This window comes from Ambystoma mexicanum, chromosome 9 (assembly GCF_040938575.1).
Source record: "Ambystoma mexicanum isolate Mex_15411 chromosome 9, UKY_AmexF1_1, whole genome shotgun sequence".
Lineage (NCBI taxonomy): Eukaryota > Metazoa > Chordata > Amphibia > Caudata > Ambystomatidae > Ambystoma > Ambystoma mexicanum.
Window position 1 is genome coordinate 189726472 of NC_090931.1, and position 16251 is coordinate 189742722.

Genomic DNA, 16251 nt, shown 5'->3' on the forward strand with positions numbered 1-16251 from the left:
GGCATTATATGGCTTGACTCCAAGGCCTGCTTAGCCTTGCAGTCACAAGTACAGACTACACAAACCTGTGTACAAAAGGATAAGCCAGATATTCATCATTTTGACAAATTTAAAATTGAAATCTTGCTGTCAAACTTAATTTAAATTAAGTTCATTACACCGGCTGTGTGACTGTCTTTTGGAGGACATCTTGAGATGTGCTGACATAGTGGGATTCCATGTCACTGCAACTCGAAAATCAGTCGTGCGTTTCCATTTGAAAAATGAATGCATTCTGGGTGTTGTATTTGTGTTGAACTTGCTTAAAATTGAATGTAAGCACCACATAACATTGGGTCACAGAGCGGTCGGTAATGGCAAGATGGAGTCTCCGAAACCTGGCGTCTGCTCAGTCTCTCTGAAATGTGTGCAACTGACTACAGAAACAATCCAAGTTGTTCTCAATTTCGCTGGTCTACAAATACAGATCGTTTTTTTTTGTCCCCAAATATAAAACTATGAATTCAATCAGCCCTCGAAAATCTAAAATAAATAGTCATACCTTCGACTGAATAGATGCAAACTCTAAACATCTATGGACTCTGGCTGTGTTGCCATTCATTGCGCAAAAAGCATATTGGGTGCTCTCTTAAAAGCCCGAGTGACGCTCCAGTTTATGTATGTATTTTTTTAGGTAAAAAGCACGCAGAAGAAGGTGTCACTTAAGCGCAATGAGCTGTCTTGGAATGTGTGTGTGATATAAACCTTCTTTTGCGATATTTTTTTAAAAGTGGGGTGGTCCCTCCCTATGCCCATTGTGTACCCCACACTCCCTCGCCCTACACCCCCAGTGTCCTATACCTTCTCCCTGTGCCCCCGTGGTGGTTGGTGGCAGTGTTGGTATTTTTCACAACTGTGCATTATTGTGACTCCGTCTCAATAATGCACTTGTCTGACTCAGCCTGTCATGGAAACTGCAGAATGCCTTTTTCCCCTTCCCTTTGTCTTCTTAAACACCACCCTGAGTTTCCGTATTTGGCTCTGATCCGCAGCTTGATCGGACCCTATTTTATTTTCTAAAACTAGTGATCTCTCTTGAATGCCCTTCTGTATTTGTTTATTATAAAGCACACCTTTTCTAACAGAAGTAGAACTGGACCAAGGGTAAAAACCTATTTTAATTTAAAAAAAAATGTTAAAGCATGGGAAAATTCGAGCCAAAACAATCCACCGACTAAGTGGGAGGGGTGCTGGGAGTGGAGAACCAATCTGTTTTCTTCAAAAACCAAATTTCTACTCAAACATGTACTAATAAATGTCCATAAAGGTCATATCCTCACAGGACGAACGTCCTTTAAGTGTTCTTTAGAAGCCGACTAGGCCCCTGATAATCTTACTAGTGCCAAGAGGCGAATGTCACCACAGGAGGCGCTATGAAAATCGACGTACTGGTACTTGATTCTTTGTGTGCTAGAGGGGAAATTGACCAGGTTTTCAATCTGTGACCGGTCGTGTTGGTCCCCACGCACTGATGCGGAACTGACTTCTGTGTGTGTGTGTGTATGTTTTTCACCAGGATCAAAGCTGCCCTTCTCTTTGCCGTCATGCAGCCGGAAGGTACGGATGGTCTTCGTTTGCATCATCATTTTGGGAATTGCGGCCATCGTTGCTGTCATCGTGGCATGTAAGTTGTACTCCCCTATGCCCTTTCCTGCTCTCCTTTGCCCCTTTTTTGAGAGACCGGCGTAGTGTCTGGTGTATACAACCTGCCACACGTCAATGTGCTTAGAATGTAGTGAGTAAAGGTTGGCGCTCTACTCTTGAGAGGGCAGCAGGGGTTGCGGTAACGCAAAGGGGTGCACATTTACTGGAAAACGTGACGCCCATTTGACTTACGATGGAAAACGGCACAGATTCTCATTTTTACGATCAAGAATTGTATGGCACTGATGACAGTATATTGTGAATGCTAATAAAACACATTTTAAAAAGGGAGGGAAAAAAGAATGTTCTGATCTAATCCTGGTGACTGGTGTCTTGTTTTGTGGGGGGAAAAGGTAATTAAATAGTGAGGGAACACTGCCTGATCATTCGGATCTATGTGATTATTGCGACGGCCGAAAATGCTGACTTTTTATTTTTAACCCTTTACACCACATATATATGCGGGGGAGACCCCCACAGCACCCCCATCCCCCATATTAATAATATACTTGAAACACCCCACATATATATATATGGTTTAAGGCGGGTGTGGGGGGGGGGGAGTGGGGTTTAAAAAAAAAAAAAGTTGGCATTTTCGGCCATCGCAATTCCCAGGTCGACCTTTTTGTACGATTCCAATAATACCATCCCACAGACCTTTCAGAAAGTCATGACTTGTCACTAACGCTTCAGATGTCTTGATATAATTATGGAAGAAAGGGAACCGGCTCTGAGGACTTGCATTGAAAAGAGATTGGAATGTTTTCATTTGACACGGCTAACCTAAGTAGTAGTGTGTCCTGCAGAAATGCGGATCTTGCCTACATCCTCTTGTAGAATATAGTCCACTACACACTTTAGACTGTGCTTAGTAGGGACTGTGCATGTAAAGACCGCGACTTGTCTTGCTGTGGAGTGTGCCGCACCTTATATGGTGCAACCTGAAGCAGAGGGGCAGCCAATCTGGTATGTTTGGGCATTAAGACCGGAAATTGCTTTTTATTTTATTTTCTGGTTTCTCTCCGAATACAAACAATTCAGATGCATGCGTACAGATCTTGTTTTGTTTTCCCCATTGCTGTTGGGAGGGCAAATATTTGTATAGTACATGGGGCATACATTACATTATAAATAACTGAAGAGGGCAAATAAATTAAGTTGCCTTGGAATATGTGGTCTGATGGCAAATGTGCCTCGCATCCAGCAAAGTCAAACCTACACTTGAGTCCATACACATTCTAATACCCTTCTTTTTCTTCCTGGCCACCACTTTGGGACATGTGGAAACTAAGATTCTTGAACAGAAGGTCTTTATGCGTATTTCCGACTTTCTTGAGCAAGGCTTGACAATTTTGTGATACTCCGATTGCGAAGTAGGCCAGAAATGTCTAACATTTATCTGGTATTTCAAACTCTTTCTCTGACAACTGCTAAAGAATCGGCCATCTGCAGCCACTGTTGTTTTCTCATGACATGTAAATAGACAAACACTCAAAATGAATTCCCTGCGATTGTCCATGGTGGTTGCACTACATGTACAGCTTACATGGGGCCTCATTATGAGTTTGGCAGTGCAGTAAAAATTACCACACTGACGAATTCTGAGTTGGGAGGAAAAGTGGGCCCCCCCCCAAAAGCTGGTTTTAAATTCTCCACTTTTTCTCCAAAAAACAATGGAATTACTGCGACAGAATAATGTAGATCTGCCAAAAACCCGATGGAGTCCTATGAACACCAAAAATGAGGATTTACAAATTACCTACCACCACTTCTAATCCCACAGTAAATCAGTGGGGCAATGTAGCGGTAACAGTAATAGTTTGGCAGATTTACCACAGGAATATTACCAAACGCTTAATGAGGCCCATGCTCTATTTAATACATTTGCCTCGTTTGCATTGGCAGAATGCAGTGTCGGGGGTCGGGAATGAAAGCCGGACACAAAGTTGTCATGTTTTGGTTATAAACTTTTATTCAACTTAAATGTGTTGGGAAAATGCCTCTCTGACCCTATTCTAAAAAAAGGAGGTTCCCTTATCTAAAAACAAACCAAAACTAAGGATTTGTCTTTGTCAGGATGTCATAAATCAAAAGCTGTCCTTGTTGCCAAAAAATCTATCCTGACCCTCACGACAACAAAATGATAAAGTGACAAGGGAAATTCTATAACCTGGTATTTGCAAAAAGTGTTCTTAAAAGTGGAATAGCTCCAACGTAAATGTTGGGAATGGGGAAGATCTTAATTCCAGAGGGTGATTCTCTTCCCCTGGATTCTTCACAGGTATCCCAAATGTCTCTGGGCGTAACAGTTCCTTTGTGTCTTTATTGGCCCACAACAATCCTGTTAGACAAACACTGTTCAGACTTGGAAGTTCTTCTTTAACAAAACGTTCCTGATTGTAACACAAGTTCCTTCCTTGTTTAACAAACACTGTTTCTACATGACACTCATTGTAGGATTGCAATTTGCCTGGTATACTCTCCTGCCAGGACTCACTTGCCTGGTGTTCTTCTCTGCCAGGACTTCTCTCGTGTTCACAACTGACTCGCATACTCCCCTGCCAGAAATTCTCTTGTATTTCACAGCTGCCTTGTGCTTATAGCTCCTCTTTATCTTCAACTAGCGTATACCTTTCTTGTTGGCTTGATATAGCTACTTGACAAACAATCACTTTACTTTCCGTAATTTCACAATGTTCAAAATCTTCTGCCTTTTTGATTTATAAACACTCTTCTTTTCATTTCACTTTCTGTAACTTTACAAGGGTTCCCACTCTGCTTTGGCAGGCTCACCAGTTCTCTGTTGCATTTTCGGGCTTGCTCATGCTTACGCAGCGTACTTTCGCTGCCTGCTTCCCACTCTGGGCGGCTCCAACGTCTCTCCAGGCTTCCTCGCGGCTCTGCTCCTGCACGTTGGCTTTTCTGGTAAGGAAAATTATGCTTTTCTTGGTTGCCAGATGCCCAGGGACCCTCTCACTGTTCCTGGCATCTCCAAATGCTTTTTATGTTTACTTCTCCTCCATCCCCCCTGAGCATTACCATCCCTTCCCATCCTGCACTCCTCCTCCTCCCCTATTCTGTTATCGCACTTGCATGCTCCAAATTGTCTCACGACCTAGTTAGGAACGTTACTGTGTGTCCCATTTAATATTACCTTGAGAACACTGATCATTAACGTTTATGATCCGCCTAATGGAGTCCACACCAAAAGAACTCAAAACGAATTGGTGACATTCTCATGCGTTAGTATGACATTTATCTCAATGTTTCTGTATTAATTGCAAGCAACTTAAACCCTAAAGATCTACATCGCAATGAACCTACATTGGGAAACCCCGACCGGAATTCGAAAACATTTCTAGCTCTCTATGGATTAGCCTGCCTACCCTGTAATGCAGAAGAAAAAACTACATTAATTACACTTGGACAAATGGGCGCTCTAAGTCGTGTATCGACTATGCCATAACTGACACCATCATGGCTGGGCGCTGTGGTCTGGTAAAAATTCTACCAGACCACTTAAGTGACCATGCTTTGCTAACATGGACTGTAAATAGTGCACTATCTGCCCCTCGATCTTACTTCAATACGGCCATAAGAGTCAATCTCCGGGGCAAACGTAGAACATGGGCAAAATGATTACAATAGTAAATAGCATCTTAATAGCAAACCAATTGCCACTTGAATCCCGGTTGGCGCAGCATCATTGGGATATAGAAACAATGATTTAGAAAATAATGCAAAGCTTTTACTTAAACAAATCTACCTCATTTGGCAAACCTTGTAAAGACCAATTTGCTTCTTTCAACACTTTGATACATCAACAAAAAGTTGCCTTATTGGAAGGAAAGGCCCATGGTCAGAGGTCCATCTTCACATTCGTTCTGAGAAAAAAGCTTGCACGACCATTCTTGCCACACGCTATAAAAACGGGCTGCGTCAACATAAGAATTCCTTAAGCAGCGACAACTGGCGGGTGATGTTTGGTTTGCTAAAAGCTAACGATAATCGAAAGTTCTGGTCCCGGTACAGAGAATTCTAATTAACGACCACTCCTCTGGAACTAAATCCGGTGTCAGAAACTATTTGGGGATCCTATATTACTGAGCTATATTTTGATATTGAAGATGTCAAGGACAGAAAGATGAGCTATTCATTTCAAAATAAGCTTATAACTGGCGGTGAGCTCGAGGACATTGTCATTATTAAAAAAACGTAAGGTCTTGTAAGCTCCAGGGCCAGATGGTATTTCTAACATTCGTATTAAATCAAACCCCCTCTTTAGGGCAAAAGCACTGCTGGGTTTATTCTGTGGGATAGAGGCTAGTGGCGAGATTCCTAACAGCTGGTGGAAATCTATTCCGATACCGGTTTTTAAAAAAGGAGACAGAATGGATCCGGCAAATGACCGCCGGCTCGGGATGCTTGACTCTAGCCAGAAAAGACTCTCGATCTTTGTGCTGAATAGACTTACCAAGAGGGCCCAAGAGAAGGAATTACTGAAACCCATCCGGACTGGGTTTAGGAAGGTGCACAACACGGTGGATAATATAAGTGCATACACTATTTGATGGCAGAGGCCGATGAAACCAATATTTGTACTGCTGTTCCGTCGATTACAGCAAGGCTTTTGACCTAGTCTGTCGATCCATTCTCTGGCATACACTAGAGAAATGGGGAATTAAAATCTTGTACACAAATACATCCGTGACGGTACTGATGATTTTAATACCAATCAAGGCCTTAAGAAGGGGTGCATCCTCGCATCCCTACTGTTTAATGTGCATGTGGCTGACATGCTTGACTTAACAGTTGTGGACCATTACCTAGGTTTCCCAATAAAACCTAAACCCACTGCACGCTATTATGGTGATTTTATATTTCCTAAGATCTGAAACAAATGGTTGGTGGTTAATCCTTATAGCGCTTGCAGAGGGGGACAGGGGGGGGGGTAACAACCTTGAAGGACTTTTGACAATTTATCATGTCACCATCAGTCCGGGCCGAATGTATGGTCTCCCCGCTCTCCCATATAGGCATATTACTTGGTTGAGTAAAATAGAGGGGAAAAATGCTCCTTTCTTTAGGAAACCTTCCAAACACTGTTCCATTGGAGGCACTGAGAATGGAATTTGCGCGCTCTTCCCTCTTTTCAATACGGCGGTTACAAAGAACCTTGTTATACCGAAAGATTACGCCACTCTCTTCCAACTCGAATAAATTACAGAGACCAATTGGTAAGCAATCTCCTATAGTCTAAAACAGCACGTTCATTCAGGAATTGGAGCATGCAGCTCTTTCTTACTTGCAAACATTGAAAGTATCCTATGAAACCGCTATTAAAGCATCCAATACAGAAGAAATATTGAAGAAAAAATCGAGAGACTGTGACAGAGTTGATAACATTGACAAATTGTCAGCCAAAAGGAGATATAATGAATATTCCCACAAAGCTTCCCTTTAAATACACCCCAAATGTATTTAACTAAATCATGCTCCTTTTCAATCAGGTGATTTATTATATATTTACATCTGAACCTCCTTCTCACCTTGGACTACATTGGGGCTTGGAAAAAATTCCCCATCAAGACAGGCTATTCTGCTTTTCTGGAAATGGGATCGAGACAGGTCGCCTCTTACTAACTACTTGTTTAGCATTTAAAAAAAATCATTATTTGAAGGGCTATATGAATTTTGTTAAATAGATTGAATATATTGAAACATACATTTTCGAACACTATACATAGAGATGCATCAATTGTTATCACAGCAGCCGCCTACCATATCTGGAAGGAGGCATCAAAGTTAATCCTAAATTACGAAGAATCCTAATGTAGCCATGTATTGCTGCTTCAGACGAAAACTTTATTAGTGATCTGTTTGGAATTCTTAAGCTAAGTTTCTTTTAGATATATTGCAAGAATCTTTTGTGTCTTTGTGTCATTGTTTGAGGTATGTTAATGTTTTGTTGTTTCTTCTCCATTTTAAAACTCAGTGAAGTGTTTTTGATATAAGAATGAATTGCATTTCATTTTTGTAACTGTGATTATGATTTGTATAATATCCAAACGGACAATAAAGAAAAAGAAAAGAAAAAAAATGGTCTTCTTCGCTAATCAGCCTCAACCTACAATGCCCTCCTCCCCCTTCTTTTTGTTACTGCACGCGAAAGCTCCGAATTGTCTCACAACCTAGTAGGAACGTTATTGTTTGTCTCCATCCCTATTTATCACTTCCTCCCCTCTACCCTCTTTTGGCTACTGAACTTGAATGCTCCAAATTGTCTCATGACCTAGTAGGTCTTCTTCCTCAGTCTTCTTCCCTGTGCCCCACTAGCACCCCTTTCCCTTCCCATGCATTCTTTTTACATCACTTGCACATTCCAAATGTTTGAAGACCTGGTATGAACGTTGTTGTTTTCTCCTGTTCCTCACCCTCCTTTGTCTTGATGCTCCTTGAAACAGTTTTTGGCTGTATAGGCGCATTATAAATACCCAATAAAATAAATGTCCTTCTCTGCCTGCAAGCTCCCATGTTCCAGCATACCGGCTCGTGCCTCCAGCTTTCACACACCGGCTCGTGCCTCCAGCTTTCACACACCGGCTCGTGCCTCCAGCTTTCACACACCGGCTCGTGCCTCCAGCCTCCGTCCGCCTTCACTGAAGCAGTCACGTTTTCTCCTGAGTTAGCTGCTTCTTACCATGCAGGTCACATTTTTAAAGGTCCCGCGCACAGGTGCCTTCATCCAACAACTAGCACGCTCAATAGGCTTGCCGCTCTGCGTCAACTCCTTGTCTCAGTACATGGGTTTTTGTGGTATTTGAAGTCCACTGATATTAACTGAGGATTGGGTGGTTGTGGGAATTGAAGTCCATTGATGATTATTTTGTTGCATAATGTTTGAAGGGTGTTTTCCAAATATTCTATATTGAGAATCAGTTCTACCTGAAGGAGAACTAGCATGGCAATAGACCATTAGGGTATTGGGCAACAGGGGTGCTTCCTCACGGGAAAGTGGGAGCGCGTCTCACTCAATGAAGCCATGACCTCTCCCCGGTGACCATCTCCTCCCCTTCATATAGCCGCCCCCAGGATCAGGTAGCGGCTGCCATCCCCTGGACACATGGAAGGAAGCTATTGCTGGGAATCCATTATGTCTCCATTGGATTCGTCACAGAAGTCGACTCGTTTTATAACTAGAGTAATGTACTTTCTATTCACTGTGGATTGGACCACTCCTTGGAGCATAACATGATGCAACTGTTCCTCGAAGCTTCCATAATCCTCATCACCATAGTATCTCACCTACCGCAGGAGTCACAGGTCCAATCCTTGAGCTAAATACACTTCAGGTTTTCTTGATATCCGTACAATGTATAGTGAATCTAAAGAGTTCTTAACACGGTCTGTGATTAGCCTTAAAACCTGGCATGTTTGAGACTGCAGACATATTAGTCCATCCATGTGGCATGTAGCTCGAGGGGGGCGGGGGGTTGCGGGGAGGGGGGGTGGGAGTAAAATGTGTGCCCTTCCCTGATGGCACTTCAAGGTCAATGTTGTATTGTTTATTTATATAGAGCCTATACACAGGCAAGTGCTTCAAAGTGCTCAAGGAGGGTGGGAACATAGGGAAAAAACAGTTGCTCACAACCCTTGAAATTCTGAGATGATAATAGTCTGCACAGGCAGAGTAAGTGCATATAAAGTACATTTAACAGTGTGGAGGACACAGTGTGCTCTGCCTTTCAGGAGTATACCATTGACATGGAAGTCCAGTTCAGGAACAGATTAAATTTACTGCAGGGCCCTTTTTAGATTTGGAGCCGAGAAAATCTTGAATTGATCTGTAGCATTTCAGTTTTGAGCGAAAAGACCATGTTTTTATTTAGTAGCCTGGGTTTCCTCATGGGTAGATTCTTGGTAAAGGAACTGAAATTTGCTTAAACTTTACTATTCCCATTTCTATGACACGCTATACGGCGACATATCATCATTGAAGAATAGTAGTCGCTTATGACTTTTCATTCACTACATAAAACCTCTTTGGAGTGTGCTTAGGTGACGAATGTTTGTATATCCATTCTGGGCCCACATTGGCAGTCGGGCTCCTTTTGTGTCTGGTGGCAACTGCTTTCGAGACTTGCACGGCATTTTTGGTAAGGGCGACTCTCGTTTCCAGTCTCGTTATTTTGTTGCCTATTCGATTAGGATTCTACATTTCAGATCATCTTGAGTAATGCTAGAAAATGCAGTAATCCTTGTTAAAGCTTTTGTGTATTTTAGTTTAATGTCTGCAAAGGTTGAGTGAAAAGGCATTCCAGAAAGGACAGGCACGTTCTTGGGTTACATCTATTTCTCTCTCTCGCTGAAGGGTAAATTGGAAGACCTCTTAATGAGGAGCAAGTATTTTGTTGTATTTGTATCTATTTGTCTATATAGAAGGATTGGAATTCAGATCTTTTCCAAAGTCGTGTCTAGTACATAAAGGTTTGCTGGTGCAATAACAGAAAAATTGGTTCCTGTATCAATCCATACCAAACCATGAGGGCCTGTATCAATCCATACCAAACCATGAGGGCCTGCATTTTATATTTTTATTTTATTTTTTGCTTGTTAGGCGCTTGTACAATAAGAAAATACTGTTTCAAAGCGCCCACAGGTCAAGGGAGGGAGCAGGAGTGGGAAATACATTAAAGTACATTAAAAACTCAATATAGAAGAGCAGTGGGGGGAAGGGGAAAACAGGAAGATCCTACTATGCTTTGAGTGTATTCAGAACGTGCAAGTGCAGCAAGGAAGAAGGCAAGGGGTCAGTGCTGTGGCGTCTGAGATCATGGGTGAGCCACAAAGGAAGTGCTAGGAATGTTGAGTGCTACACGGCCAGGGGCCAGGGGGCACGAGGGGTTTAAGTGCATGCCACCAGGGCAGAGAGTGTAAGTGCAGATAGACAGGAGCTGGGACGACATGGTGGAGAGGTCAGGGCCCTGAGGATGCATAAGGGCCCATGACACCAATTGCAGCCACTGTGGGAATAGCAGGGGAGAGAAGAAGGGATGGAGGAGGTAAAGAGGAGAGTTTTAAGGAGCTTCCAGAATTTAAGAAGATCCTGCACAAGGCACAGAGTGAGGGGGAGGCTGTTCCATAGGAGGGAGCCAGCTGGGGAAAGAGAGCCACCACCTATCCTCTGTTTAGCAAAACGCTTTACACACAGAGAGTTGGAGCCAGAGGAGCGTAGTGGTCTAGAGGGAGAGTATTTTGTATGAGAGAGTTGGAGTTATCGTGGTCCCTGGGCCCGGACCGCCTTGTGGATGATGCAGAGGGATTTGAATTTAATCCGTGCAGCAACCGGGAGCCAAAAATACTTTTCAGTGCAGGAGAGATGCAGTCCCTGGGTTTAAAGCCAAGGATAAATCCTGCTGCCCTAATCTGGATTAGCTGGAGGGGTCGCAGAGTGGAAGATGGTAGATTCAGGAGGAGGCTATTACAATAGTCAAGCCTAGAGAGAATTGGATCAGAAAAGGGAGAATTCCTTTGAGAAGGAAGAGCTGAAAGTGGGACTTCTTTGCAATGTCCTGAGGGAGGAAGGAGAGAGTGAAGTTGAAGAGGACTCCAAGGTTTCTGGCTTCAGAAGAGGGCGCAGTGGGAGAGCCCAAAGATGAAGGCCAGAGTGAAGGGTAGGAGGGAGGGATCAGGGGTCCCGATGGGAAGGATCTCAGTTTTTACAGGCGTTGAGGCAGCGATCACTGGCGTCGCACCAGGACTGCATGGCAGATAGGCAATCGGGATGATGGAGGGTGCCGAAGGGTCATCGGGGAGTTTGAAAAAGAGCTGTGTGTTGTCTGAATAACACTGGAAGTTGGAAGAGAAGTAGGAGATGAGATGTGCAAGCAGAGCAAGGTAGATGTTAAAGAGCCAGGGGGAGGGGATAGAAGCCTGGGGGACACCACAGGTGGACAGGGAAGTAGAAGAGGAGAAAGTGCCCAGGATGACTTAGGAAGAGCGTTCAGTAATGAAGGATGTCAGACACTTTAGTGCCCGTTCGGAGATACCAAGGGTATCATGGAGCGTTTGTATGTGGATGGAATGGTTGACTGTGTCCAAGGCAGAGGAGAGATTGGGAAGGGTAAGGACAGCTGGGTAGTTGAAGTCCAGAGATGCAAGCTGTTCTTCACAGGTGTTCAGAAGAGCAGTTTTCTGTGCCTGTGGATACTCGGCATCAAGATTGATGGTCGGGGAGACCACCAACAAGTTCATTGTGTGAGTTGAGTTTGGGTAAAACCAACTTCTCCAGCAGTTTCCCAAGGAAGGGGGTGATGGAAATAGGACGGTAGTTGGCAGGGCAGGTAGGATCTGATTACAATTTTTTCAGGAGTGGGCACACAAGGGACTGCTTAGGGGAAAGATCCTGTGACACAAGGGCCAACCATGAGGGCCTGTATCGATCCATACCCAACCATGACGGCCTGTATCGACCCATACCCAACCATGATGGCATGCAGACTACTACTGTGTAATGTTTTCTCCATCTGTGCTAGCACCAGGAACGTAAAGGTCTAGTGTCAGTCATATATTAAGGCACTTAGGAAAGTCTTGTGAAGCCAGAGCGTAGAGTCATTGACTGACAACCTTTCTGTGGTGCTGCCATGTGCTTGGGTCCCATCACATGACTGTGCTAAACCTAGACTTAGGTTTGGGGCAGCAGAATGGTCCATCTCCCCAGTGATTTGTCGTCTTCTGGCATTGGTATCCCTTGGTTAAGGACTGAATATAGACACAAAGGCAGAGCAAGAGATAACTGAGTTTGTTAAATAATTTTATTTTAAATTAAACTTTTAACAACAACGTCCTTCAGAGAGGTGTTGTGCTTTTTTAAATTATAATTATATGTTCATCGTTGCCACCATAGAGTTGGTCAGTTTATGGTGATTCCCCCTTTTATTTCTGTATAAATAGTGGAGTTCAGATTGTAGTGAGTAGCTATTTTACTTCCTGCTTGAATATAATATTTCCTTTGTTTTGGGGTATGAATATTTTGATCCACAATGGTTGAGCTGTATAGAGTTCACATACATTTTTCATTGTTTACAGGAAGTTTTTTTTCCCCTCATCCTCCATATCCAATCATTTAGTTCGTGCTCGTTTATTGGTTTATTTCCATCCAATAAACTTCACCATTGACTCCATTAAAATTCCAGTTTCCGACTCTGTCAAATCTCTGGGAGTTTACCTGGATTCCAGCCTATCCATGGACAGACAAATCAACGCAATAGCCTCTGCAGGTGCATATCATGCCAAACTTATCAATGCAGTCAGACCCTTTCTCTCCAAAGAGAACTGCACCAACATAGCCAGAGCCATCACCGGCTCTAGGCTAGACTACTGCAACGTACTCTTTCTAGGAACCTCCAATAAAAACTTAGAGAGATTACAAGTCATACAAAACAATGCTCTCCGGGCAGCCCAAGGCATTGCCAAAAGAGAACACATCTCTGAGGCCAGAAAACTAGCCCGCTGGCTCCCAATAAAAGAAAGGATCATATTCAAAGCCCTGACACTGACCCACAAGTGCATTCACCTCACTGCTCCTGCATACCTCTCACAAAGGATACACCCCGTCTCTTCTACCAGGCCAACAAGATCACCGTACACCAACATGCTCTCAGTGCCACTAGTGAAAAAAGCAAGAGCGGGCGGATCCAGCTTCCCTTATCTCTCGCCCTCTCACTGGAATGCCCTACCCACCCACTATCCGTGGCGAGGCCTCCCTCACCACCTTCCGCAAAACGTTGAAGACCACCCTCTTCTCATAAGGCCAGACACACCAGCATGAATACTTTCATGTATACAGTATTATATGACCAAAAGCAATATCTGTAACAACATTATGTTTTCTTGCTTCATTCACAATGTGTCAACAACCGCTACCATGCCTGTACCATGTAACTAAGTTTATTGCAAGTAACAGCGCCTCAATGACCCTGGGCTGCTTGCGCGCTATTTAAATAAATAAATCTGTTTTTTTCCATTTAGATATGTCCAGGAATTCCTTCTTTTTCATTCAAGTTTATTATTGTGGGATCTCCTCCCTGCGGATGAGGTGTATACACGTGTTTGACTCCTACTGGAGCTTTCTCGAGACTTCCCCCAATATCGTCTGTGTTGCCCATATAGTACCAAAATAAATAAATAAAATGCATATTTTTAAAAAATACATATTTTTCAAAAGCTGATACGTTTATTTATCTTGACTACAATATTCTTCTCTTTAGTTATAAGAAATTGGTTTTTCAAAAGTAAGAAGTCGGTGCACTTACCCAGGAATTCTATTTAAAGTGCTGCACGTGGTTGCTTCTGGGTGTCTTTTGCCTTATTTAGATCACTACTTGATGCTGTCTTCATAACCCTTATTTGGGGGCTTACCCTGTAGTTATGTCGGTATGCTGCAACCCCACTCTTCAATTAGACAATTTGCGCATGGCAATTATTCTAACATACATTGAATATTGTTGTTGGACCAATCTGTTGTATGTTGGTTTATAGTTATAGTAGCGTTTGCAGCATGGCATCCTACCTGCATGTGGGAATATTTTCCTAGTGTTCATTGTGTAGAATCTTGTGTTTTCCCAGTTTGGATGAAACGGAAGAGCGATGGATCCTGCGTAGCATTGCCATTCAGGGGAAACTTGATTACCCAAATGGGATGAGTGCGAGTGTGTGCCGTGGTGTGGGGGGTGGTTGGGCGAGGCATCTTTAATCCAACCGACGTCGCAGCTGAAGGGAGGGGCTTTGAACGGGAGTAGGGTGTGGAGCCACACTCTTTATGGAGCAGATCGTTCTTTGGTAAAGACACACGCAGGGAGGACTGTAGAGCGGTAGAGCGGTGCTGGGTATGTATTCTTCATAGTTTGGAACAGTCTGGGGCTCCTTCTCCAGAGTAAAGACTGGTGATGGACAATGAGACGGAGTACTGGTTAGGGTTAAAGTGAGGGTTTCCTACAAGAGTTGCACTACTCTTTCATGGTCGAGGAGAGGAAAGAACCACAAAAGTAGTGACCGACTTGCCTCACTTACCCCTCTGCTCCTACTCTGGGTATAAACTCATCCCCCCCTTGAGTTTCCTGCATTCTAAGACCTTGAGAGAAGTCTCCTCCCCACACATAATGTGCCCCCCCCCTTCTGAATATTGTGACCACCAACATTGTGCAGAACCGACTAGTGGCCCGTATTCCCGTATTCCGAAGGGGCTCCTGCTCCAAACTCCAACCTGTGATCTTACTCAATGCGGTAGTAAATGGTACTATGACGGAGAGGTTTGGCCACCCTCCATACCCTGCCTCTCAGGGCTGTGGCAAGTACACAATGGAGACTTCGGATCAAACCCCATGGCACATAATCTTCCTTCTTGGCTGTTAGTACTTGGCACGCCACTGCAACATGGCCCGCAGAGGGTGACTGGGTGGGCGTGAGGGTGCTTGAAACTGTGGCTTCCTTGTGAAGCAGACCAAGGACCTACTGTCTTGGGGTCATAGAGCCCGGGTAAACTGGATCGAATGGCTCACACTATGCTGCGGGTCTATGGAGAGATCGGCTGTGTGATTGAGGTATTGTTTCTTCTCCTTAATGTTTAAGATGGCCTTACTAACTGTTTGGGAAACAGTCCTGTAACTAAGTAAGTCTTGCTTGTAACAGCGCCACGATGCTCAAGGGCTGCTTTTATGCACTTTATAAATGTAAACAATAAAAATAAATATGAAAGTCAACAACATACATTCCAGAAAAGAAATCCTTTCCAATCTGCACCAGTTCCCCTCTAGCGCCTGTCCTTGCACTTAGCCACATAGTGTTGGTTTCCAGTATGTATTCCAAACCAGTACCACTTTATAGACTTGGATATCAACCTATATCCAGAACGACCACTTTAGGAAGTGGTCTATAGCATCTGATTAGCACGAGTCCCCCTATGCATTGTATGGCATAGTGTGGTAAGGCTACTGCGGTGTGGCCCAGTGCCCGTTGACATTTCCCAGGCCAATCGCATTGCAGGTACTTTAGCCATGCCTGTCCAATCTACTGCCGCCCACGTCCTGATTGTCCTTTATTTGATGGGCCACCTTCTCAAAGGTTACGCAGTGGAGCATTTTCCTTGCCCGAAGATCGGAAGACAATGAGTGACCATAGTTCCAGGCTCATGAACCCACCCTTTTGGAAAAACAATCGACCCTCTGCCCCTGGAGAGGTTAGGCCCCTGTGCTGCTGTTATGTGCACGATTCAACTCCTCTTGCAAACCAGCCTCGCCGCCATCTTGAAACAAATGATCCACTAACAAATGAATACATTTCTACTAGAAGATGACGGAAGGACAAATGATGACCTGCATGGCTTCGGAAGGTCCTACAATGGATCGCCTTTGGCTTGAATGAGTTGGTAGGCCCCATCGGTATGTTGCTAGCAAATGATTGGCCAGAGACAGAAATATTGAGCTTCGAACATCTGCCGACTATCGACATCTTTCATTCAGTAATCCTAAAAAATGTGAAGACCTTGAAATACAAGTTGCAGGACATGAG

The 16251-nt window shown here is 43.8% G+C and overlaps 1 protein-coding gene across 1 annotated transcript in view; it reads left to right on the plus strand.

Moving 5' to 3' along the window:
• TMPRSS13 (transmembrane serine protease 13) overlaps positions 1 to 16251 on the plus strand; it is a 177629-nt gene that overhangs the window by 98181 nt on the left and 63197 nt on the right. Inside the window, exon 3 of the mRNA XM_069614461.1 lies at positions 1556 to 1663. Coding sequence (XP_069470562.1) covers positions 1556 to 1663 — 108 coding nt within the window. The remainder of the gene's footprint in view (positions 1 to 1555; positions 1664 to 16251) is intronic.